At 36.2% G+C, this 26,619-nt stretch overlaps 1 protein-coding gene and 1 pseudogene across 2 annotated transcripts; both read right to left on the reverse strand.

The window, feature by feature from the left end:
* Positions 1–19,898: 19,898 nt before the first annotated feature.
* LOC143602505 (uncharacterized protein C12B10.15c-like) lies at positions 19,899–20,799 on the reverse strand (annotated as a pseudogene). Its single transcript, XR_013147859.1, has 4 exons — positions 20,676–20,799; positions 20,506–20,598; positions 20,092–20,264; positions 19,899–20,016 (listed from the first exon to the last, which is right to left on the reverse strand). The product of XR_013147859.1 is annotated as an uncharacterized protein C12B10.15c-like (transcript).
* A 1,398-nt stretch (positions 20,800–22,197) lies between these two features.
* Positions 22,198–26,378, reverse strand: LOC143602506 (zinc finger chaperone ZPR1-like). Its single transcript, XM_077079586.1, has 15 exons — positions 26,268–26,378; positions 26,130–26,174; positions 25,905–26,030; positions 25,687–25,731; positions 25,521–25,577; positions 25,377–25,436; positions 25,175–25,302; positions 24,846–25,092; positions 24,391–24,457; positions 24,203–24,273; positions 24,021–24,110; positions 23,834–23,942; positions 23,234–23,325; positions 22,473–22,578; positions 22,198–22,398 (listed from the first exon to the last, which is right to left on the reverse strand). Exons 1-15 carry the CDS (start codon positions 26,361–26,363, stop codon positions 22,295–22,297), a joined length of 1,443 nt encoding a protein of 480 aa, XP_076935701.1. The 5' UTR covers positions 26,364–26,378; the 3' UTR covers positions 22,198–22,294.
* Between the last annotated feature and the right edge of the window lie 241 nt (positions 26,379–26,619).

The following is a 26,619-nucleotide window of genomic DNA, read 5'->3' on the forward strand; positions in this document are numbered from 1 at the left end:
CCAGGATGTGAAAGAATTTTACTGGTGGCCAGGTATGAAAAAGGATATAGCCACATACGTCGGCAAGTGTACGACGTGTGCGAGGGTTAAGGCGGAGCACCAGAAACCTTCGGGAATGTTGCAACAACCGGAAATTCCGGAATGGAAGTGGGAGCAGATCACAATGGATTTTGTGACACACCTCCCCAAGACGCCCCGAGGTCATGATGCAATTTGGGTAATCGTGGATCGATTAACCAAATCAGCACATTTCATTCCAATTAGGAATAATTTTAACACTGGGAGACTTGCGCAAATTTATATAAATGAAATAGTGTCTCGTCATGGCATCCCCATCTCGATCATCTCCGATAGGGATAGCCATTTCACCTCCAAACTTTGGCAAGTTGTCCAAGAAGCGTTGGGAACACGTATTGACCTAAGCACAGCTTACCACCCTCAGACCGATGGTCAGTCTGAGAGGACCATTCAAACTTTGGAGGACCTGCTTCGTGCCTGCGTACTGGACTTTAAGGGAAATTGGGATCAACATCTCCCACTCGTTGAATTTTCCTATAATAACAGTTACCATAGCAGTATAAAGGCAGCACCTTATGAAGCATTGTATGGGCGGAAGTGCCGATCACCACTTTGCTGGTCTGAAGTGGGAGACCCGCAGGTCATTAGATCGGATCTGGTCCAGGAGACGACCAGCAAGATTCTTGAAATTAAGAACAACCTAAAAGCCGCGCGGGACCGGCAGAAGAGTTATGCCGATACCCGTCGAAAACCGTTGTCATTTGAGAAGGGTGAAAAAGTATATCTGAAAGTATCACCCTGGAAAAGAGTGGTCAGATTTGGAAAGGCGGGGAAGTTGGCCCCTAGATATATTGGACCATTCATTATTACTGCAAAGATCGGTCCGGTAGCTTACCGACTAGAACTGCCTGAGGAACTAAGTGCAGTTCATAACGTGTTTCATGTGTCAAATTTGAAAAGATGTCTGGCGGATGAGACAACTGTGTTACCCTTAGAGGGTGTTCAAATAAGTGATAGGCTCAACTTCGTAGAGGAGCCCATCGAAATAGTGGACGGTAAAATCAAGCAACTTAGACACAATAAGATCTCGTTGGCCAAAGTTAGATGGAATTCGCAACGAGGCCCAGAATTTACTTGGGAACGAAAGGACGAATTTCGGAAGAAATACCCCCACCTGTTTCCTCAAAAGGAAGTAGTTGTCGCGTAAAATTTCGAGGACGAAATTTTTTATAACGGGGGGAGAATGTAACGATTCCGGCAAATCCAGGTATACCCTAGCCGGAATATACTATTTACGTGTTATTTAATACTGATTATATGAGTTATAGTACGTTTATACGAATATATATGGTTCACAGTATGAATCATACTCAATTATATAGTGAATCGTATTGGAATTACAATTAATCAATGATCGGTTATTGAAACCCGAACGAATCGGGAATTTCATCATAGACGAAGTATATAATGTTTAGTGATATTTACGAAGTATTAATGCTTCGGGATAGGTGAATTATAGCACAGAAAAAGGATTTCGATTTAATGGTACGTCGGTACGCTAAACGAAACCTTTTACACCAAACCAAGCAAGAGACGATCAATCAAGCCGAAAAAGATGCGTAATTATTAATAATATGATGTTTTAATGTCATGGGTTAAGTTTTTAAAGTTTTTAAATCAGTTTTATGTAAATTTCATTTTAACCCGAAAAACGACCATTTTAGGCTCGTTTTAAGCCGAATTACGAGTTTAAACGAGAAACGAACTGAACCAGACTATCCACAACATTATCCGGATTGTGTAATCCAAATGTGTGGCTAATATTGAACTTGTGGGGCCCCCCCCCCACACCACCTTTAGGCCGGCCCCTTTACACACACACACACACATCACATTTTCTTTTTTCTAAATTATCCAACTCCAAATCCTCTCAACATTCATCTTCATTCATCCAATTTCCTTTGATTTCTACCAAAATCTCCAAGGTATATACATGTTTTGATGCTTGATTCTTGTTTATAACTCTATAATCTTGAGAAAAGGAGGTTTTCATATGAAAAATGGGTGAAAACCCGAGATGAAACCGATTCTCGTGTGATCAAGGGATGTATACAAGTTATACAAAGGATCTTGATCCAAGTAATTAGTCAAAAGTGTTTAGAATAAAATTTTACGGTTGAAATCTTGTAAAAATGAATTTCTATGTGAAAGACGGGTGAAAACCCGAGATGAAACCGACTCTTGCATGATCAAGAGATGTATACATGTTATACAAGGGATCTTGGTCCAAGAAACGAGTAAAAAGAGTCGAGAACGGATTTTTTACGGTTAAAACCTTTGTTTTTACATAAAAACCGACACTATGAAAGAAATGGTTTGATTGTTGGTATAGTTTGCTTGGTATAGTGTTATTGTGCTTGTAAGTGTTGTGTCTAGCGGCTAGCAAAGGCTAGAAACCTAGATCCTTGCGATCTAAAGCTAGAAAACACAAGATAGTTCGGTTTTCGTGTGTTTATGAAATTTGGACAGATTGTAGCACGCTTAGAGTCGGGTCACGAAATTTCACAGAGATGATCTACACATGAAAATAAGAGATCTGTGAATTTTTGGTAATTTTTGGATAAAAGATGAATATTTGGTGAATTTAATGCTCGGTTTTGGCCAAAAATAGTGAAAAATAGCTAAACATGATGAAAAATTCTGGAAAATTTAAGATAAGCTTTTTATAACATATAAAAGTCACCCACAAAATTTGAGCTCAGTTGGAAAAGTCTAAGTAGGCTTTTCGGTGAAACGAGTTCTAGGGCTTTCTAGCTCGGTTTTGGGTGAAAATGGCTTGAAAAATGAGTTTTAAATTCTGGAAAAATTCCAAGAAGTTATGAGGATGACAGAGATCATCCCAGAAAAATTTGGGATTTTTCTAAAGTGTTTTGGTATTTTTGACATATTTAGTGTTTTAATAAGATTTAAAAATAGATAAATAAATGTAAATATAGGAAAATAAATCTGGAAAAATTCCAGGAAGTTATGAGGATGACAGAGATCATCCCAGAAAAATTTGGGATTTTTCTAAAGTGTTTTGGTATTTTTGACATATTTAGTGTTTTAATAATATTTAAAAATAGATAAATAAATGTAAATATAAGAAAATAAATCTGGAAAAATTTTGTAAAATTTTCTTTCTGTCAAAATAAGTTTTGTGCAAAATTTCAAGACCCGAGACTAAACGGGTAATTATTTGTGCTAAAAAGAACGTAAAAACAAATATTTAAAGCTTAAAACGTGTAAACCGGCAAAGTTCGCATAAGCGAGCTGACTGGTACACGAAAACTTTAAAAATGGACTATTTTCATAAATCTAAGTAAATTAAGTAAAAATAAATCATCCGAAAATAATTCGGATGATTTGGGTAATTTTACCCGATTTTACTGTTTCCGGCACCTAAATGACGGAAACGGGCCCCGCGGCCAAACGGGGTGTCAAACCGAGCTCTAATTTCATCACTTTAACTAAAATAACAGTCAAACACCATTTTTGGGTTAAGTGTGAATAAACTCATTTTTGAAACTAAAAACGGACGACCGTGCTAGGCACGCAAATCAAGGAAAACATAAAAATGATGATTTTGACCGTCCGACTCTAAGTAATGGCACAATCTGAGTCCTTAGGAGTGTCACGGGGTTAACATTGTCCCCGGATCGAGTACAGTACTGGGTTAACAATGTCCCCAGATGTACCGATTAATACAGATTTAGTTTATGGGAATTATATAGTAACGACTAGATATTATATTACAGATCCCGGCACGTAGCTGTTCATTGTATTACCCACAGACTCACAAAAAGGTGAGTTTTCACGAGCCCCTTTTAATGAACTGTTTTAAATATTTTCCCGGGGCGGAAAGCATGATTGTGTTAAATTATCTAAGTACATACCGATCGTATGGAAACACTTGTATGTTTTTATATATATATATATGTGGTATGATGCATAGAATAGATAATTTGTTTATCGGGTGGAATTGTTCTGGGGTAACTTAGTTCCCAGAGGGTTATTGGATATATTTCTGGGTTAACAGTGTCCCAGAGGGTATTGGATATGTTTCTGGGTTAACAGTGTCCCCAGAGGTTACTGGATATGGTTCTGGATTAACAGTGTCCCCAGAGGTTATTGGATATGGTTCTGGGTTAACAGTGTCCCCAGAGGGTATTTGATATGCGCTGGGTTAACAGTGTCCCCAGGGGTTATTTGATATGTACTGGGTTAACAGTGTCCCCAGGGGTTATTGGATATGTTCTGGGTTAACAGTGTCCCCAGGGGTCATTTAATGTGTTTTTGGGTTAATAGAGTTTTCATTAACGGGCTTAGCATAATTTCATCATTAACATATGATTTTTATACTGATCTATGGTTTATTTAAATTAGTGAAACTCACCAACTATTCGTAGTTGACCCGTTTTCTTTACATGCTTTCTAGGTATGCCCAGGTTGGAATGATTGATATGTGCTTAACTATCTGTGCTACCTGTTGGAAGCTTGCTGCTCTGTATTTTGTAATGAATATATATTAATGTCTTATTGGTAATATATGTGTGTAACACCTAGACAGTAACGCTACTCGCAACAATGTAATATGTTATAAATTAATGTAGGGGTATTTTCTTTATAAGCAATGCTGTTGATATCTGATGTGTCTGTTGCATCCCGTGTACGTTTCCGCTGCGGTTACGGGATGTTACAGGGGTGATGCCCCCCACTTCCATTCGCGTTGGGTTAAAAGTGGGTATATTTTGAGTATGGTATGTTTCGAGTTATCAACTGAGATGTCATACGCAATGTTGTATTCTTAGCTAGTCTACAACAGCTCAATTTGTTTAAGAAATGAAATGCCTATTGATTTGTGATGTAATAACGGTAAATCATTACACACGGTCGGATTTTATTGATCGGTATACATTATTTATCAAAAATCAAAATCTTCAGTCCACGTTTGCTTATAACTCTAGATAAGGTAATATACGTGTTTATAACTCTTCCATGTGACAAATAAAGTTCTTTATGTATATACCAACCCTAGATAAATGATAATGTATTCATGAAACTAACAAAAAAATATTCATGCACGTAAAAATATATTAAAAAGTCAAAACTTTTGTTCAAAAGAAGGCAAAACTTGTTATAGAATCTTGGTACAAAATAGAAAATAACCAACAAATACCAATGTCGTGTTCAGTTCATATGTACGATATAATTTGGTCACGGGTCGTATTCGGGTTAGCTGGACCTACCAACCCAAGAATACGAGTACACGAATCGTGAAACAATTTTTTAAAAAAAAACATTCAAAACAATATTTTGTCGGCTATTGAATCTAAAAATATAATAAGGTTTCGGGTCGTCTTCGGGTTAGCTGGACCTATCAACCCAGGAACACGAGTACACAAACCGTGCTGCAATATTTTTTACAATTCAAAAGAAAAAAAAAAGAAAACAAAAGAAATTCAAGTGATGCCTTGGTGCCGGTTGTGCTTTACTTTAGTTTTGAAAGGTTGATATAGTAAAGTTACATCAATTACCACCATCTGGTGTTATTTGTGTTGGAATACCGTATGCCCGAGACATATAATTAGGTTAATGTGGCTAGTTGTGTTTGATCCAAGTCGGGTCATACCCAATAACGAGTTAGACACACACCAATAATGTATTTGTTAAGATAAGATCTATGAGACAAATACAGAACATGATACATTCAGCAAATCGGGTTTCTGAATACCTACTTGAAAGTGTTAAATAAATTAATTGGTTAATTTATTTATTCAAATAATTATTATTGGAATGATTATTTAACTATGTGTTCTTTCATAAAATGGTTTATGAAAGATGGGGTGTTTATATATTTTATAAAGTATAAAATAAATAAAATAAAAAAAAATAAAAAATAAAATATATTTTTGGGGCCGGTTTTGGGTGGGCCCCACACCCCATGATTTTGGTCAATATTTTGTCATGGATTTGGTATAGGTTGAGTATTGGTTACTTGACTAAAAGACCTAACACCATGTATGACATGATTGAATGATTTTATAAAGATCAAGATCAAGATACTTTCAAGTTAAAAAAAAAACCACACAACTCTTTCTTTTCTTTCTTCTTGTTTTCGGCCAAGATAAAAAAGGAGGCTCGGGTCTCGGTTATTCTGGTTCAAGCTCCCTAACATAGCTCGGTGTGTGTTGGAGGCTCGGGGTATATTCCGTTTGAGGATTTTTCTTTGAAAGTCTAGCATCAACATCATCATCTTCTTCAACAACTACACTCTTAAAAGGTTAAGAATGTAAGTGTTTATAGTTTTGATAGTTTAGTTTTTCCGTATCATTTGATCCTTGCTTCGGGTTTCTAATAAATAGATTATTGGTAATCTTATGACATGAATAAACTAGGTTGTTCATGAACATATCTTATATAAACTTGTAATATATACATATATAAACACATGGATACATATGTTTGGTTTGTAAATATCACGCTTCCGCCTTTATTGTGACTAGTTAAATGGTTAACTAAATATATATTATCCATAGAAACCCAACAAATGGCATCAAGAGCCGGGATACGGGAAACTAAGCTTCGGGTTTTCGGTTTTATATTTTCCCCTTGAAAGATTTTATACAAAAATAAACATGCATGATTTTTTGTATTTAATCTTGTTATTATTTTGGCTTTGTTCAAAAAAAAATATATATATATATAAAACCGAGTACATGGGCCGAAGCCCAATTCGGATGTTATTGGGCCGAAACCCACTTCATTAGGTTAATGGGTTAACCGAGAAGAAAAAGAAGGGGAGAAAGTTAAATGGGCCGAAGCCCATGAGGCTTTTCATTGGGCCGAAGCCCATGTGTTTTGGACAAGTGGGCCGAAGCTCATAATCAAGTTATTGGGTCAAGCCCAAATGGGTTGGGCTAGGCCCGATAAGGCAAAAGGGGTTTTGGAACGGGTTCCTAAGACATAACGGGTTATGTTTGTTAAAACTAGACCGAGCCGTAGACCAAATGGATGTTTGTTGTGATTGTTATTAATTATTCAAAGTTTCGGTTTGTAATAATTAATTAGGGGCAATTTTGTAATTATTTATTCATATGGGTATGTAATAAATAGTTTATTTGTAATATCTTTATTTTATAGAAAAAATGTATTAGGACATTTGTTATGTAAATTTAAAGAAGATTGCAAAATTGGAAGTTTGGGCCTTATTGGGCCGGGTATGGTGATAATGGGTCTCACAAGCCCATTAAGGGGATTCAAGCCCAAAAGGACCTAAGCCCACCCATTGAGCCCAAATGGAAGCTTATGGAAGCTAAGGCCCAAGTTCAAGCCCAATGGATTACAACGGGGTTGAAGAAGATGCTTGACGCATTTGGATGCGGGATCAAGTGGGAGCTACAACATCCATGTGTCGTGTGTCCCTTAGGATCGGACCTAAGACACACACTTGTTTCGGCTAACAAGTGTGGTCTAACTAGTGGCTCGTGTCTAGTATAATTGTGTATGCTTGTTAATTGATTGTTTGATTGTGTGGTTGTTAGATATTAGGATATCAACTTCGTCACATAGAATTAATTAACAAAGCATAAAACGGGTTCTAATAATTATCGGTAATCACGCGACACGTAGTTTACTAAAATGGATTTATTAACTAGCCGTCTCACGCCCATAATAAAATGGTTTTATTATAAATTAGAATTTTGAAAATGGTTTCAAAATAATCATGTTACTAAATGCATGTTAGAACATGATTTAAAGTTTTACAACTAGAATTATTAAAACTAAAAATCCCTTTTAAAATTAAGGATAACAAGTTAAACACCATCCTTTTGTATAACGCTTAACATATTAGTAAGCTCTTAGTGGGAAAAAGGTCACCTAACCGCGTAGAGTAAATTAATATGTTGAGGTAATTTTGGCATATAAATGGGAAAAAGGTCACCTAACCGTTTGTATGTTAATATTACAAGTTGATACAAGTAGGACGACTTAAATTAGAACCATGTGAAGAGGGTCACCCAAGCATGGGGTCTAATAGGTGTTGATGGGATAAACATGCCGACACGAAATATGATTTCGAACCGGTCCCATAAACTCTAGAAGTTGCAAAAGGGGTTTGCAATTGTTATGAATAACTACCTTGATAACCCGACAATGGGAAAAAGGTCACCTAACCGGAGTCGGGTTTATCGTTGGATTCTAGATTTTAATTATTAATTATATTTGGTATATATAAAAGGGTATTAATAATTAAAAAGGGTAAAACACTAAAATGAACTTAATTAAAATTCTGCAGATGGCCGCACACGTCGACGACAACATAATCCCTAACGTCCAAAATGTATCTCTCCGATCTATTCTCGCTAAAGACCGTCTTAACCACAATAACTTTTCGGATTGGTTCCGAAATTTAAGGATTGTTCTAAAACAAGAAAAATTATATCATGTTTTTGAAACACCTATCCCCAATGAACCGGAAGAGGGAAGTGAGGTCGAATATATGAATTGGGTCCAACACAAGGAAGATTCCATTCAAGTGTCATGCCTCATGTTGGCGACTATGGTTCCCGAAATCCAAAAGGATTTCGAAAACCATAATGCGTACGACATGATTACTCAACTTAAGGAAATGTTCCTTAAGCAATCAAGAGTTGAAAGGTTCGAAACGGTTCGAGCCTTGCATGCATGTAGAATGGATGATAATCAACCAGTTTCAACTTATGTGCTTAAGATGAAAAGTTACATTGATCGCCTCGCCAAGCTCAATTGTCCCATCTCAAAAGAGTTAGCAACGGATTTGATCCTTAACTCTTTGTCGAAAAGGTTCGACACTTTCGTGTTAAATTATAACATGAACGGGTGGGACAAAAACATTGGAGAACTTCACTCAATGCTTAAAACAGCCGAGGCGAGCATGGGTAAAAGGGTTTTACCCGTGTTTGCGATTAATGAAGGTAGATCCAAGAATCGATCTCAACCCAATCCTAAGGCTAAGGTAGCAAAAAGAAAGGGTCCTCCTGTGCATCTTAAGGGTAAGGGCAAATCACCGGTTATGGCAAAGAAACAAAAGGTTGTGGAACCGAGGGGTCATAAGGATGATCCTTGTTTTGGTTGTGGTGAGACCGGACATTGGAAACGCAATTGCCCGGTCTACCTAAATGAGCTAAGAGACAAGAGGAATGCGGGGCATGCTTCGGGTAATGTCTTTATGATTAATATTGAGCTAAATCTTATTTCTTCTAACACATGGGTATTGGATACCGGATGTGGAACTCATATTTGCAATTGGTTGCAGGGGTTCAAAAGGAATGAAGACTTAAAGAATGGTGAAGTGAGTCTTTTCATGGGCAACGGTGCAAGGGTGCACGTGGTTGCTAGAGGAGACTTCACTTTATCGCTTCCAAGTGGTTTGGAAGTTGTTTTGAGAAATGTTTTGTATGCTCCTGACTAGGAACATTATTTCCGTGCACCTTCTTAGACAATGTAACTTTGACTTTAAATTTGTAAAATCAGAAATGCATGTATCATCTAATGGTATCTTTTATTTTAAAGCTGTACCAAACAACGGTATTTATGAATTGGTTCATGACAATACCTCAAATAGCTCATTATATCAAACTTCCACTAAAAGACTCAAAAAGGATTTGAGTGATTCCTACATTTGGCATTGTCGTCTTGGACACATAAACAAGAATCGTGTAAATACTCTCCAAAAGAATGGTCTTTTGAAAACAAATGAGTTAGGTTCGTTTGATGAGTGTGAATCTTGTATTCAAGGCAAGATGACCAAAGAACCTTTTAAAGGTACAAATGAAAGGGCTAAGGATTTGTTAGGTATCATACATACGGATGTATGCGGACCTCTCAAGCCCACTAGTAGGAATAGTGAAAGGTACTTCATTACCTTTACCGACGATTTTAGTCGATATGGGTATGTGTATCTAATGAAACACAAACATGAAGCCTTTGAAATGTTCAAGGAATTTCAAAATGAAGTACAGAATCAGCTCGACCGAACAATCAAGGTACTCCGCTCCGATAGAGGAGGCGAATACCTAAGTGATGCTTTTCAAAGTCATCTTAGAGATTGTGGAATTGTTTCACAGCTCACTCCTCCTGGTACTCCTCAACATAACGGAGTATCCGAGAGGAGGAACCGAACACTGTTGGACATGGTTCGATCAATGATGGCACGAAGCTCACTACCACCATCATTTTGGGGATATGCGCTACTTACAGCGGCTCGTATTTTGAATATGGCCCCGACCAAAAAGGTGGATCGAATACCCTATGAAGTGTGGCATGGAAAGGTTCCATCCTTTTCATATTTAAGGGTATGGGGATGCATAGTTTATGTTAAACGTGACACCCCAAATAAGCTTGAGGCTCGATCCATCAGGTGTATCTTCATAGGATACCCAAAGGATGATATAGGATATATATTCTATGATCCTAGTGAACAAAAAGTGTTTATTTCACGCAAAGGATACTTCTTAGAAACTAGGTTCCTTATGGAAGGACCTAGTGAAAAAAGAGTGGAACTTGAAGAGGTTCAAGAATCACTGGATGATACACAGTTGGTCGATACTAGTTTTCAACACGAGGATGTTGAAGGTGATCAAATGGTTGATCATACACACGTTGCTCGCAGATCTAGTAGGGTTAGTCAACCTCCCGAGAGATATGGATTTCTCGTGGATGGTTGCTACTTGGTCGATTCGGATGAACCGATCTCCTACAAAGATGCTATGTCACAACCTGATTGTGAAAAATGGCTTGAAGCCATGAGCGCCGAGATGCAATCCATGCACGATAACCAAGTTTGGGAATTGGTTGATCGTCCACTTAACTCCAAACTGGTTGGATGTAAGTGGGTCTTCAAGAAGAAGACCGATATGCATGGAAATCTAGATACTTACAAAGCACGACTTGTAGCAAAAGGTTTCACACAAACTCAAGGGATTGATTATGATGAAACCTTCTCGCCGGTCGCGATGCTTAAGTCGATCAGGATATTATTTGCCATTGCAGCCCATTTTGATTATGGGATATGGCAGATGGATGTCAAGACCGCTTTTCTTAATGGATATCTTGAGGAAGATGTCCATATGGTTCAGCCTGAAGGTTTTGTCGATCCATCTAATCCTGACAAAGTATGTAAGTTAAGGAAATCAATCTACGGGTTGAAACAAGCATCACGGATGTGGAATCATCGTTTTAATGAAGAAATCAAAGCGTTTGGTTTCGTCCAAAACGGTGATGAGGCGTGTGTGTATAAATGGGCTAGTGGGAGTATAGTCATGTTCCTTATTTTGTATGTCGATGATATACTTTTATTTGGAAATGATATACCAAGTATGGAAAGCGTTAAAGCGTGGTTAAGTAGTCGTTTCTCAATTAAGGATCTTGGAGAAGCGACATATATCTTGGGAATAAAGGTCTATAGGGATAGACAAAGGAAATTGATCGGACTCAATCAAAGTGCATACATTGATAAAATCCTGAAAAGGTTCAGGATGGAAAACTCTAAGAAAGGTTTGGTACCTATTCCTAGAGGAACCGTGTTAAGCTCATCCCAAAGTCCTAGCTCTAAGGAAGAGCAGGATAGGATGAAGCATGTTCCTTATGCTTCGGCAATAGGATCTATTATGTATGAAATGATGTGCACTAGACCGGACGTCTCGTATGCTTTAAGCATAACGAGTAGATACCAGCACAACCCAGGTGACAGTCATTGGATGGCTGTCAAGAATATATTAAAATACCTTAGAAGGACTAAGGATATGTTTTTAATATATGGGTCTGGTGAGGAGGAACTCGTCGTAAAGGGTTACGTGGATTCGAGTTTCCAAACTGACCGAGATGATTCTCGGTCACAGTCGGGATATGTCTTCATTTTGAATGGAGGCGCTGTCTCTTGGAAGAGTTCGAAGCAGGATGTTGTCGCGTTATCCACTACAGAATCTGAGTACATCGCCGCTTCAATGGCAGCCCAAGAGGCTGCATGGATGAAAAAGTTCATCATGGATCTAGGGATTATCTCTACCATTCAGGAGCCCCTAGAGATATTCTGTGACAATGAGGGTGCTATTGCACAGATCAAGGAGCCTCGTGCTCATCAGAAAACGAGGCACATTGAGCGCAGATTCAACTACATAAGGGATGAAGTTGAAAAGAGAAAGATATGTATTCATAAAGTTCATACCGATCAAAATATTGCGGACCCACTCACGAAGCTCCTCGATAGGCCAAAGCATGAGGGTCATGTTTGTGCATTAGGACTTCGGTATTCTAGTGAGTGGATTTAATCTGAAGTTAGTGTTTGTATAAGAACGAATGTAATGGGTATCTCATGAAAATTAATTATGTTTTAATTATTCAATGAGTTATGTTCTATATTTGCATGTTTAATCCATGAATGACTTATGTTGTTCTAAACGTCCGTAGTCGATCATACTTGTGGGAACAAGTATGAAGTTAAGACTATTATGAACCCGGATTGGTTGATATTCATGTGATGAATATAGGGCATAGGTTTGCCACCAAGGTTCATAGATATTTGTGGGATACAAATATTGGACATGATCCGCTCTCAAGGATCACTGCATGGAGTTAGTGCAACTGATCATAAGTAATCCTTGAGTAAAGGCGAGTATCATTGTGTCCTTTGACCTGAGATGCATATTGGATCTGGTTTTTCATCAAGTCTGATATCTTGACTCTCTTCTTTGTTATTTCGGTAACACGATGACGTGTAAGAAAGAGCTCAGATATCATATGAGATGTCAACGAGGATGTATGCAGTCAAGATGGGATTTGTTCCTCTTATGTGTTGAGAGTTTAGATGTCTAAGGCCTGTTAAGTTAAATCATTGAGAGAATGATCACTCTGTGTCTCTTCGATTAGACAGGACATCTAGAAACAAAGGGATGTAATGATAAGATTTACCTATATCATATCAAGTATGGACTTGAAGGGGATGATGTTATTGAATGGCACTTAGTCAAACACACTAGGGGTGGTGACCTGTTGTTAGGCGGTATTCACCATTAGCATTAACTTCTTATGAGTCACGTGCAAGTGGGAGATTGTTGGAATACCGTATGCCCGAGACATATAATTAGGTTAATGTGGCTAGTTGTGTTTGATCCAAGTCGGGTCATACCCAATAACGAGTTAGACACACACCAATAATGTATTTGTTAAGATAAGATCTATGAGACAAATACAGAACACGATACATTCAGAAAATCGGGTTTCTGAATACCTACTTGAAAGTGTTAAATAAATTAATTGGTTAATTTATTTATTCAAATAATTATTATTGGAATGATTATTTAACTATGTGTTCTTTTATAAAATGGTTTATGAAAGATGGGGTGTTTATATATTTTATAAAGTATAAAATAAATAAAATAAAAAAAAATAAAATATATTTTTGGGGCCGGTTTTGGGTGGGCCCCACACCCCATGATTTTGGTCAATATTTTGTCATGGATTTGGTATAGGTTGAGTATTGGTTACTTGACTAAAAGACCTAACACCATGTATGACATGATTGAATGATTTTATAAAGATCAAGATCAAGATACTTTCAAGTTAAAAAAAAAACCACACAACTCTTTCTTTTCTTTCTTCTTGTTTTCGGCCAAGATAAAAAAGGAGGCTCGGGTCTCGGTTATTCGTGTTCAAGCTCCCTAACATAGCTCGGTGTGTGTTGGAGGCTCGGGGTATATTTCGTTTGAGGATTTTCCTTTGAAAGTCTAGCATCAACATCATCATCTTCTTCAACAACAACTACACTCTTAAAAGGTTAAGAATGTAAGTGTTTATAGTTTTGATAGTTTAGTTTTTCCGTATCATTTGATCCTTGCTTCGGGTTTCTAATAAATAGATTATTGGTAATCTTATGACATGAATAAACTAGGTTGTTCATGAACATATCTTATATAAACTTGTAATATATACATATATAAACACATGGATACATATGTTTGGTTTGTAAATATCACGCTTCCGCCTTTATTGTGACTAGTTAAATGGTTAACTAAATATATATTATCCATAGAAACCCAACAATTTGGTCATCATTTCAGAACCGTAGTAAATCTTACGTAGCTATTGAATCTGAAAATATGTTAAAAGGTCAAAACTTTTGTTCAAAAGAAGTCAAAACTTGTTATAGAATCTTAGTGCAAAACATAAAATAACCAACAAATACGTATGTCGTGTTCAGTTCATGTGTACGATATAATTTGGTTTCGGGTCGTGTTCGGGTTAACTGGATCTACCAACCCAAGAACACGATTACACGAACCATGAAAAAATTTAAAAAAAAAGCATTCAAAACAATATTTGTCGGCTATTGAATCTGAATATATAATAAGGTTTCGGGTCGTCTTTGGGTTAGCTAGACCTACCAACCGAGGAACACGATTACACGAACCGTGCTGTGATATTTTTTAAAAAACAAAAAAAAAAGAAAATAAAGAAAACAATATAAATCCAAGTGATACCTTGGTGCTGCTTGTGCTTTACTTTAGTTTTGAAAGGTTGATATAGTAAAGTTGCATCAATTACCACGATCTGGTGTTATTTGGTCATCTTTTCGTAACCGTAATATATCTTACGCAACTATTGAATATGAAAATATATTAAACTTTTGTTCAGAAGAAGCCAAAACTTGTTATAGAATCTTGTGCAAAACAGAAAATAACCAACAACTACGGATATCGTGTTCAGTTCATGTGTACGACATAATTTGGTTTCAGGTCGTGTTCGGGCTAGCTGGGCCTACCAACCCAAGAACACGAGTACACGAACCGTGAAACAATTTAAAAAAAAATTCAAAACAATATTTTGTCGACTATTGAATCTGAAAATATAATAAGGTTTCGGGTCGTCTTCAGGTTAGTTGGACCTACCAACCTAGGAACACGAGTACACAAACCATGCTGTAATATTTAAAAAAAAGAAAATCCAAGTGATACCTTGGTGCAGCAAGGGACTATGGTTATTGCAACGTGAGCGATGTGGAGGACATCAACAATGACAACAGTAACTCCATCTGCAACAGAAAGATGTAAAAATTTTCCATCGTGCATGTGGTGTAGGGCATCAACAATAGGTGTACCAATTTAACATTTTCTGGATTTTGAGTCATTACCTGCATAATAAATCATGAAAACATTTAAAAATTAGTTGAAAAGATAGTGAATAACCACTTACCAATATAACATCTTACTATTACATTAAAATTGCAATTACAATATAATATATGATGTTTATCGCTTGGAGCTGTTTATCGCTTGATAATCTATTAATTAAAAAGTGACAACTATATACATATTCAACAACAATCAACATCAACCAAACATTTAGATAACACCGTCAAATCAATTTCAAAGGTCCCTTTCTCTTGTTAAAATCCCACCCCATGATTCATGGTAGGCACCAACAATTCTAAAGCATGTAATTGTAAAATTACCTAAAAGTAAGCGACAATGGAACAATTTGAAGAAACGGTGGAGATGATCGATAGCAGCGGTGAAGATGAACAGTCTCGTAGGTTTAATTAGATAAGGAAGAAGGCAACGAAGTAATGGCAAATTGACAGCGAAGGGAAGATGCGCCTGATTTAGTGTCTGCAGCGTAGGGTTTTCTTTATTTGGAAGGGGGAAACGAATGGATTGAATAATATACGGATCCAGATTACATTAGTTGGGCCGGTTGATCCGAAATAATACCATTTTGGTGAATATGGGTTAAGAAAAGGTGAGGAGTGATGAGCGGTTGACAAGTAGCAATATATAGTAGCCTTTTATTAGAGTAGTAAGATAGTTAATAGAAAAATCTAGCACCACCGTAGAATTGTAGATATGCATTTGGTTATCTTTAGCAACCAGCACCACTTCTTCTTCTCCGTTCCTTTTCCGGCGAGTGAAGGTACAAGCACCACCACCTGGATAAAACAAGCACTCTTATTTGTCTATCCCCTCAAAGGTTTAGAAACAGACGGCCGCCAATAATTACTTTACACAACCTCTTAGATCTCTATCTATCTGTCTCTACATCATGTTTTGTGGTGTCGGAAAGATGAGGCAAACAAGGGGCGGAGAAGGATACGGGGAGTGGGGGGAATCGTCGCCTCAGTCGTGGCCGGAAAAACGAGGGGTGGTGGTGACTATCTTAGGTGGTAATGGGTGTGTGTGTGTGTGTGTGCAGTGTTCGGATATGCGGTATTGTGTTTGTGATTCGAATTGAAGATGGAAATGGGCGGCATTCAGATTTTTCGCTAGCGGTTAAAGGTGGCCAGAAAACCCTTACTCCGATTGACAAGGAATAAGGGTGGATGATTGTGGTTTATTGGTTGTAGTTTTTTCATTAGCTCTATTTTTTATTTACCAGTAAGGGTATTTTGGTTATTTCACACAAACTTAAAAGAAAATAACTAACGGAGTTAGTGATTTATTAGACCGGGATTGTCATTGGTAACAACATTGAAAGTTGGGATTGTCATCGGTCATATTATTAGTAGGGATTATTAGTGACCAATGCTTAATAGTTGGGATTGTTAAGATCTAATTTTCCAAACTTAAAATATTACTACCATCCTTTTGTTAAATGTTACCTACCCCTCTATTATATAATTTGAACTTTTGTTCTGAATTTTAATAAACAATAAAAATCTTACATTACTAATAAAAGAAAATTCTGGCGACACATGTCAGCCCTATATTAATTCTTGATCATGTTTTCACTTCAAAATTCTTAATCTTTAATCTCCTTGATTCAAGATATATTCATGGGTTAAAACAATTTGTTATATGAGTTATAATTAAACTGATTTACTTTCCTTTCGAGCAAAAATATTTCATTTTAAACAGATCTTCTGGATAATAACTAAAATTTAAATTTCAAACTGTCGACAATGATGATGATTAATAATAATAATAATAATAATAATAATAATACGTATATATGTGTATGTTAATGCACAATAATTGTATTTACATGCCAAAGACTTTTATTAGTAAATATAAGATGTGTTTTGATCAAGCATCTTAAACATTTGTTTAATTAATATACATGTGCTATGTGCTATGTTTGTTTGTTTTGTTTTGATTTTTAAATTTATATTCATTAGAATTAAAATTTAACTAAAAATTAAAATTAATATATATTAATTTAGATTTGATAAACAAAACTGTTTTTACAACCCAAAAAATTTACTAATAATTTTATGTGTGTAAATTTTGGAGATTGTTTTGACGTTTTTCATTTTTTATATTGAGTTATTTTTAGTAAAGATTTTGATCAACAATAATCATATTAAAATATATACTTTTCTTCATATCAAAATTAAAATATTGATATGTCAAAGATTTCATTTAAAAATATAAGCTCTTGAATTCAAGTTCGACATACGACCAAAAAAAAAAGGTTTTTGGATTGGGTAGTGAGGGTATGTTTATCTATGGTGGGCAAAATTCTTACATACTTTAGAATTTATATAGTTTTCATTTACACATGTATCTATTAATATGTTTACATGAGAGTATTGCTTACGTTTAATTGTGTTTTTTATTTGCATCATATTATCAAATTGTAATTTAAAGATTGACCCGTCCCGTGTAATACTCGGGGTCTAAATCTAGTTACTATAATATTAATTAATTAAATAACAAACTAAATGCCATGAATTTTAACAAAAAAAAATTTGTGTTATGTATACTTATTCTTTTAATAAAAAAATATGTTAGAGTTAATACTATATGATAAGTGTTGCGAAAATACATTACTTAATATACTATATAATGCAATTTGACTTCCATTACTATTTGATTGAAAACAAATGTTATATATTTACATTTCATAGCTTGTTAAATTAAAAATAATTTTAAATACATATGCTTTATTTGTATAATCAAATTTTCTTTAAAAACAAAAGAAAACGTTATCACGCATTTTCATTTCCATTTAAAACAAACTAATTACAATAAAATGATTAGTAAACGAACAAGCTACGTCGCCCCCTTCTAAACCAATCCAACTAAAAACAATCGTAAAACACATTTTTGTTTTTAATTATATCCATACATGAGTCATGGTTTTGAAAATGGTTGTAGGCGTGAATACCGTTTACGATAACCATATATTAATGTTCTCGCTATAGCATGTGCTGATGCTGTAACGGTGTTCAAACAAACTGATACCGACAGAACTTTCCCAATTATGAACAAACACAAACAAACCAAAGAAGACAAATGTAAATAGGATTTCATATTTTCATTTACATGTGATTAGAGTATTCGTTATAACAATGTAGTATGCTAACTGTAAGTGAGCACTAGAATCTTGCAAGAACTTCATGTATTGTCTGTTTTGAGGCTCTTTCGGTTGTAGTAACAATGTAGTATGCTAACTGTAACCATACATCACTTTTTTGAATTTTTGCTATTGAAGCCAGAATTGGAAGGTTTAGATACTCAAAAACACATTGCAGCTGCATTTTTATGGATCACATTATGGACAATGCTTATTGGATTTTCAAAAATGAAAATCCTGGATTTAGAGTTTTTAGAAAACTGCTTTTTAATCATTTCAAAAAAGCTAAAATAAAATGGATTTTAAACACATTTTGGCTTATTGGCTTTTTGAAAACAACAAAAAGCCAATAAACATTTTTCAAACTCAATCCCAAACATGCTCTTTGTACACCATGTAAAACTGTCCATAAAGAGCAAAGAAAATAAAACAAGAATTATGAACTTAATCCAGCCAATTCGACTTGGGAAACGGGTTACCAGTTGAGCTGGTTCAATTAAAAACCGGCGGATTTTGATTAACGGTTCAAATCATGCAAACCAGACCGCTTATGCTAGCGAGTCTCGGTCAATCGGTTGGAACGGGTTAAAAAAATTGCCTAATAGTAGAGGTGCACAAAAAACCCGAACCCGGAACCGGACCTGAAATAAAAACCCGGAACCGGACCTGAAATAAAAACCCGGAACCGGTTTTTTTAATACCCGGGTTTTTAATACCCGAACTCGTACCGACCCTACCCGTAGCGTACGGATAGGGTATGCATTTTGGCACTAAAACCCGAACCCGAACCCGAACCGATTTATACCCGGTAATACCCAAAAACCCGAACCGGTTCCATACCCGGAACCGGGTTTTTCCAATACCCGAAACCGGTATTTCAAATATCCGAAAAATCCCCTAAAAAGTGCAAACTTTAAAAAAAATCCAATCTATATACCCAAAAAATACCCGGAAAAAAACCCAAAAAAACCCATAAATAGGGTTTTTTTAATACCCGATAATAGGGTATTCAAATACCCGGTTTTAGAATACCCGATTCTATACCCGACCCGAACCCGATGAATAGGGCATGGTTTTCCAACCCGAACCCGACCCGATTATTACTAATACCCGGTTATACTCGTACCCGGTCATACCCGAACCCGGTTACTTACCCGAACCCGGGTATTTAGAAAACCCAATTTGTGCACCTCTACCTAATAGGGTTAGATAAACCAACACTAGCACAAAAACAACTAATATACAAATCTTGTTTAAGTTGACATGTTTAATCTATTTAATTAAACAAGTCATGTTTGTGTCGACCTTTTTTAACCATTTTATTCAAAGAGTTTACAACCCACCATCCCGTTTAACATGTTTACAATCCATTTGACAAGTTTAGAAAAAAAAAAGAGTAACACTGGTTATGCTTGGATTACACGATTTAAGCGTGCCTGGGTCACCTCTAGATACCTTTGACACGAATAAATATATCATTCATGTACATTTAATTAATTAAACAGTACACCGAAAATGGCACTTATACTTGCTGCTGAAAGAAAGAAATCTGACAACCACTCAGTATGTTGCTATAGCTCCCGGGTTAGATGCAGACTCCATATCAGCAGCCGTCACTGGTTTATGCAACTGTTGAAACAGATGTTGTCAAAAGAACACATTTATTCAAGGGTTTTCGTAATCATATATGTAAAAAGAACTTACTGCTTTTGCAACATCAAACCAATGAAATGCACGCAAGAAAGCGTCTTGTTTTGATGGTAGATTATCATGATTCCATAACGTAATGTTATGGAACCTGGCCTTGGTCTGCCAACATGCGGTGGTAGTATCAGAAGCTTTTCTCTTTGTAGATGTTATCTTTCCTATCACAAATCCTGCATTGTTTTGTTTGGTTTTAACATATTTGACATGGTAACTGAATATGGGGACATATTAATAGTTTGATCACAAACAAACTTGGCATCAGTGAATATAATAATAATAATAATAATAATAATAATAATAATAATAATAGCAAGAAGTCATAACATCAATAATAATAAACTAATAATAATAATAATATTTCAATTCCATCAACATAACATAGTATAGTAAAGTAGAGTACGGAATTGGTACCAGAATAGCCATTCGGAAGTGTTGGGGTTGTGCCTTGCAGTTTCCTTCCTCGGAAGTGAGCCTTCATCACAGTCAGACCATCCAACGAAATACCTTCACAAAAACAAAACCCCCATCCCTAATTAATTATTAATAAAAATAAATAATATAATGATGAATGATTAGTGTACCAGTGGGTTTGGGGTTGAAGTGATGAGAAACAGGAGATGGTCCGTTGTACTTGATGCAGCAAGGAACCTGATGGATCTCATCGCTAATATCACATGACTAACCAAGATCCATCGCACCCTTCATTTTCATTTCTCTTCTCACTGCTGTCATTCCAAACAAACAGACAAACCCTAAATTGGTTGCTTTCGACCTTGCCGCGTTTTTATTATTATTATTATTATTATTATTATTATTATTATTTTGTGTGCTTTCGCGGGCACTCCGAGTAGTAGTAATTAACTACTGATTTACCTACACACGTAAGCCGGGAAATTAACACGGGAATCACAACGGTATATACTGGATAATTCAAAGATTATCTTTTAATCAGACACTTCTTAATGATTCAACACAAAATTACTAACAACCTCATTTTGAAACACAAAGACTATTAAAGTAAGGAAAAATTCTCTAACTATGTCTTTAACTCAACAAATTCAATTCTAATTCAGTCAAAAAGAATACTATATTACTAATTAACAAATTAGTTATTTTAGTGTACCATTTTTTTAAGAAAAAGAGGGAGGAGGCGTTAGTGGAAGAAATGACATGCTTGGATGTTTGAGATTACGACGACTACAACATGTCATCGTTTTAGTTCATCTCAAACTTATTGAGAATTCCCTTTAAAGAAAAGAGAGTATAAATATAAATAGAATTCTCATAATCCAAGTGATTGTATTTATATACTTATTCCTAATACGCAATTTTATATAATCAACTTAATAAATTTTTTTATTATTATTTATTTTTTATTTTTTATATATAATACAAACCGAGCTATATCTGGATAACGGGTAAGCGAGCAACAAGTTGCGCCACTATCCCCTTTTGAATCGCAAAACCTATTCTACTAAATATAAATAATTGGTTCATCGGGCTCTGCGATTCACTGTGGACCACCTTCTGCACCTGCTCCAAGAAGCGAACTTCCTCGGGAGCCAGGGATCCAAAAGTGTCGAAGGCGAATGGAATGAACACGTGCTGATTCTCCAAAATCCGAATTAACGATTTTTCTTCAATGTGCGGGCACCAATTCCAGTGCAAACATTAAACTACGCTACAATGGCACAAATATAAGCAAATGATACCAGGTATTTTCACTACCAATGCAGCACCCACTTTTTGAGGTTTCCAGGATCAGTACTTTGGTATTGGTATGATACGGTATTTTACCAATTTTTCCCTTCAAATACCATATACCGTACCAAGAACCTCTAATACCGGTACCCATTTTTTTAATATCAGCAATTTCATTTCTGTAACAGTACATTTCAGTACTGGGCCCATCCCATCCCATCCCATCCCATCCCATCCCATCCCATCCCATCTATGGCAACACTTAAATTATTTTATTGATAGATGTAAAATACAAAGTTAGGTGATTACATTTAAACCCTTGATTACTTACAAAGGATACCATTTCACTAAGCTGCCCTTTGCTCATGTTCTTCTCCACACAAATAGAATCTCAGCAAAAGTTATTCATAGATTACAACAATACCAAACATAGTTTATAACAGTCGCACGGAATTAAGACACAAGAAACAAGTCAAGAAAATTAAGAACGAACATTCTTTCACGAAGCATCAACTGAAGCATACGCAGCATCAGCAGACGATGTGTCCGTATCATTTAAACCCAACTCCTCATTCTGTTCCCATGATCTCTCGTACTCATCAACTGAAATTTTCATGCAAATTATTTCTCACAAATATGAATAATAAAACATTGCTGAGGACTTGAAACAAACTTACAAGTTAACTGTCGGTCATCTTTAATATCATCAGTCGCCGGTGCAATGAAAGAGTTTGCCAGAGCATCGTCTAAGATCAGTGTCCACGGTTCTTCTATATTCAGAAGCTGCATGCGTAAAATTATTGTTTTATGCAAAGACCGATTATCATGCAAAAGAACAATATAGAATCAAGATCCGTAACGTTAATTTCTCAGATTGAAGTGTGAAAACATTTTCTAAGATTCTGTCAACGAACTGACGTTCAGCGTACATATCGTGAACCGTTCGCCGGGAAGTTCGCTTATTTAATAAAAACAAGTTAAATGAACGTGAACAAAAGAGTTTGTTCATTTAGTTAAACAAACGAACATGAACACATGTCTCATTCGCTCATTTATGTTCGTTAGCTTACGCTCGTTAATACATTCATTTAAACTGTTTTGGCTCACTACAACTTACTAACTTTTTAGGCACAACACATTTTTATTCACATTACTTTTTTAAGTTTTTAACTAGTTTTATCTCAGTCATGAACCGTTCGTTTATACCGTTAACGAACGGACATAAACATAAACATACATTGACATGTTCATTTTCTTAAGGAATGAACATGAACCACAAAACCACATTCGTCTAGATTTGATCGTTCGTTTGCATAAAGTTGAATGAGGGCACACGACAGGCTACATCTGTTGTACGTTCTGTTCGATTACAAGCCTGACAACTTTGGTAGGGGCATAGATGTAAATCTCGAACAAAGGTTTACTATAAGGTTCATACCTTGTTGAGTCTTGCCCTAAAGTCCAGCCACCTGCTTCTTCTATCCTCATCCAGACTATCTCCAAAAGTGAATCCATGCACTCTCTCAAGACCTTCATGTACAGATAAACATACTTTTCAATTTTTCAAATTTCAAAAGCATCAGGGGCCATTTTGTAAGGTTCATAAAGATCAGGGTCCAGGGACTGTTTCAGATCTTTCAAAGTTAGTGCAGCTTTATGCAAGCCCAGTTTCTGCAAGATCTAGTAAATACTAGGAGTGCAATGGGCAGAGCTACTCGAGATCGGATCGATAAAAAAAATTCAAAGCGAGCAAAGCCTCAAATAGAGCTCGCTAGTTATCGAGCCTTGTATGGGAAGATCGAGCTTAAACGAGCTACTCTATTTGACTTCTCCTTGTATGGGAAGATCGCCTCAAAAGCATACAAGAATATTTAAAATTGTATGTATATACTAAATTATAATTAACAAACGAGCCGAGCCCGGGCTTTATAAAGAGTTCGAAATGAGCCGAGCTCGAGCCTAGTCAAGCTTGGGCTCGTCTACACCTCTAGTATATAACATCAGCTGAAGAAAAAACAAAGTATCAAGACGAACTCACTTTCACTGATTTTAGTGACCAAACCTTCCACGGTTGTCACAAGACCTCCCAATGTGCCACCTGCAAGCTCCAAATCGATCTCCGGGATTTTCACACTTGCAGTGTCTGACTGGTAACACAAGAGACGTGTTAAACATTCAAAAAGAATATTATGATTAGATACATATGTATATAAGCAGAGACATACCTTAATCACATCACGGCTTAAATCTTTTACATGTTTCACCACTAATGTCACTTTCTTTCCTTTTGCAGGTATAGCACCACCCGCCTTTAACTGCAAAAAAACAGATATTAACCAACCTTACAAGAACATGCAACCAACGGCCCAAAATTCGGCATCTTAATGAACGGTTACGAAGTACAAACCTCAGAATTTTTATATCCACAACCATCACACGTAGATGCCATCACGATCACTTCTTGGAAGTAAGGAATCTCTTTGCATATTCAAGCTAAACAAAACTTACACGAACAGGTTCTTACAAAATAACAACGAGAAAACAAATCATCATTTTATAAATAAGGCTGTTTTCCTTTTAAGCACCAAAGGATACTGGTTACAAACATCCGAGTCTCACATCTAACAGCACAAGCACCGCATGTTGATGGGAAAGTCATTACCTGCCGCATGATATATATTTATAAACTAGTGTTAACTAGTAAGTTTAACTAGAATTAGAATGAAGAGGAACATATTGTAAGCTCCATAATGTAACATTCAAAGCCAAGTTTCATATGCTTGTAAATAGTCTCTCCAGTGGCACTAACTCATCATCATCATCGTACTCAGTATATCCCACCAATAGCAAAGCTATGGTAGGGTCTGAGGAGGGTAAGATGTAGACAGCCTTACCTCTACCCCATAGGGATAGAGAGGCTGCTTCCGGTGAGACCCCCGGTGGCACTAACTCACAAAAGATTATTTCCCTTCTATAAGTATGTATGTATAATTCCTAATAAAATAAACAAACGTGAAAATTATCACATGTAAATCATTATAATATAATACCTCTTCTGGTGCAGTATACCGGAAAAGGCTTTCTGCAAACTCTGCACTATTTCCCTGAGCAATAGCACGTCTTCCAGCAACTGCTCCAACCGATCCATGCGGTTCAGATGTTTGATTATTTGATGATGTGTCATTTTCATGTTCTCTCGTTTGTGATTGGTCAACAAGATATCCGATCAACGCTTGTTGCTCGGGCGTTCGTTCATAGAAATCAATACTTAATGATGGATCTGGAGACGGAGCATACCTATTATTATTGCAAACCAAAAGTGTCAATCAATATGTTAACAATATATATGCAACACAATATGATAAAAGATGAAAATTACGGGTTTTCTATAAAGCTGTTGCCAGCTGGGTCGTCTAGTATGAAGGTAAAAGATGATGTTCCGGTTGCACATGCTCTTAGTTTCAGTATGAACTCGTCTATAGCCTTGGCGGTTTGTGGGTCAACTTTCTGAAAAGGTTGAAAATCACACTACAAACTGAAATAATAATAATAATAAAAAAAAACGAGATGAAGAGAGAAACCTTTCTTTCTTCTTGAAGTGCCTGTAATTCATCTGCAGCTCGGACCAGAATTCCTTCCAGCTGAAACAAGTGTAGATGAAATGTCAACAAAAACAGAAGTGACTTTTTTTTGTAAGAGAAAAATGAAGTCAAATAGGAAGTTACCGTGGATAGAGATCCTCGCTGCGACTCCGGAGGGATCTCAAAATCTAGTTGAGGTATCTGCATTGCATATACAGGGAAGAATGGTCAATGAATAATGATAATGATAATAAATAGGCCATTGTATTGTGACAAACAAACAAACAAAGGGGAGGTTAAAGTAACAAACCTTAATAGTAGCAGTTTCAGATTTCACGACTTGTCGATTAAGCATCTGTGCCATTCAATTATTATTATTACAGTAGATAGTTAACCACTCAAGTCAACGACTGGTCTTGAATGGGAGGCAAGGCAATAACAATAACAATAAGAATAAGAATAAGAATAAGAATAACAATAACAATAACAAAAACAATAACAATAACAATAACAATAATACTCCAGTACCTTTTGATCATCAGCTGATGAGACTTCCAAACGATAGCATGAACCTTTGGGTTGTATTTCACCTGCAAATTGGACCTCGTTATTCCTCTCGCTGCAATGAGGACACTCGAAGGCTGACAACAAAATCTGCAAACGAAATGAAATGAAATAATAATAATAATAATATTCAGCAACCAACCAGCCAACCAACCAACCAACCAGACAGAATCTTGGAAAATTAATTACCTTTCGAAAGTGTGGAATCAAGGTCAAGAGGAATCTGGTTGTCCCCTGTATGTATGTAAGTAACCACAGACAGAATAGAATATTAAATTCAAATCAACCAAAGAAAAGAATAAGAATGAAATGAAACATTTTACTTACATTTTGACCGCATCGCATGCAGAGGCTTTCGACCTGGTACACCGGTGCATCATCCTCATCGGTTGAAACAGCTTCAACAACAGACCTAACATCCATTATTAATTACTCACTCTTTATATTATTTGATTTTGCTATTTGCTATTTCAACGTAATACCAAGAAAGACTGGATTTTATTTGGTCAACAAGTCTAGAAGCAGCAGGAAGGTTGGAGAATGATATGATATTTAAACCCACCGCCCCCATACTGTATGGATCCACACCTATCTTATCTGTATATGTACGTACTAGGTTATTGTCCCGTGGACGTCACGGGAGGAAATATTAAAATCGTCTAACAAACACGTATAATTT

Source organism: Bidens hawaiensis, unplaced genomic scaffold, assembly GCF_021521415.1.
Source record: "Bidens hawaiensis isolate Kalapana, Puna unplaced genomic scaffold, B.hawaiensis_p1.1 tig00059048_1, whole genome shotgun sequence".
Lineage (NCBI taxonomy): Eukaryota > Viridiplantae > Streptophyta > Magnoliopsida > Asterales > Asteraceae > Bidens > Bidens hawaiensis.

Coding starts and splice junctions, on each gene's coding strand:
- LOC143602506 (XM_077079586.1), bottom strand. CDS start 26,363: ATGGATGTTAGGTCTGTTGTTGAAGCTGTTTCAACCGATGAGGATGAT. Junction 26,175..26,267: donor GCATGCGATGCGGTCAAAAT/GTAAGTAAAATG, acceptor ACATACATACAG/GGGACAACCAGATTCCTCTT. Junction 26,031..26,129: donor TGATTCCACACTTTCGAAAG/GTAATTAATTTT, acceptor TTTCGTTTGCAG/ATTTTGTTGTCAGCCTTCGA.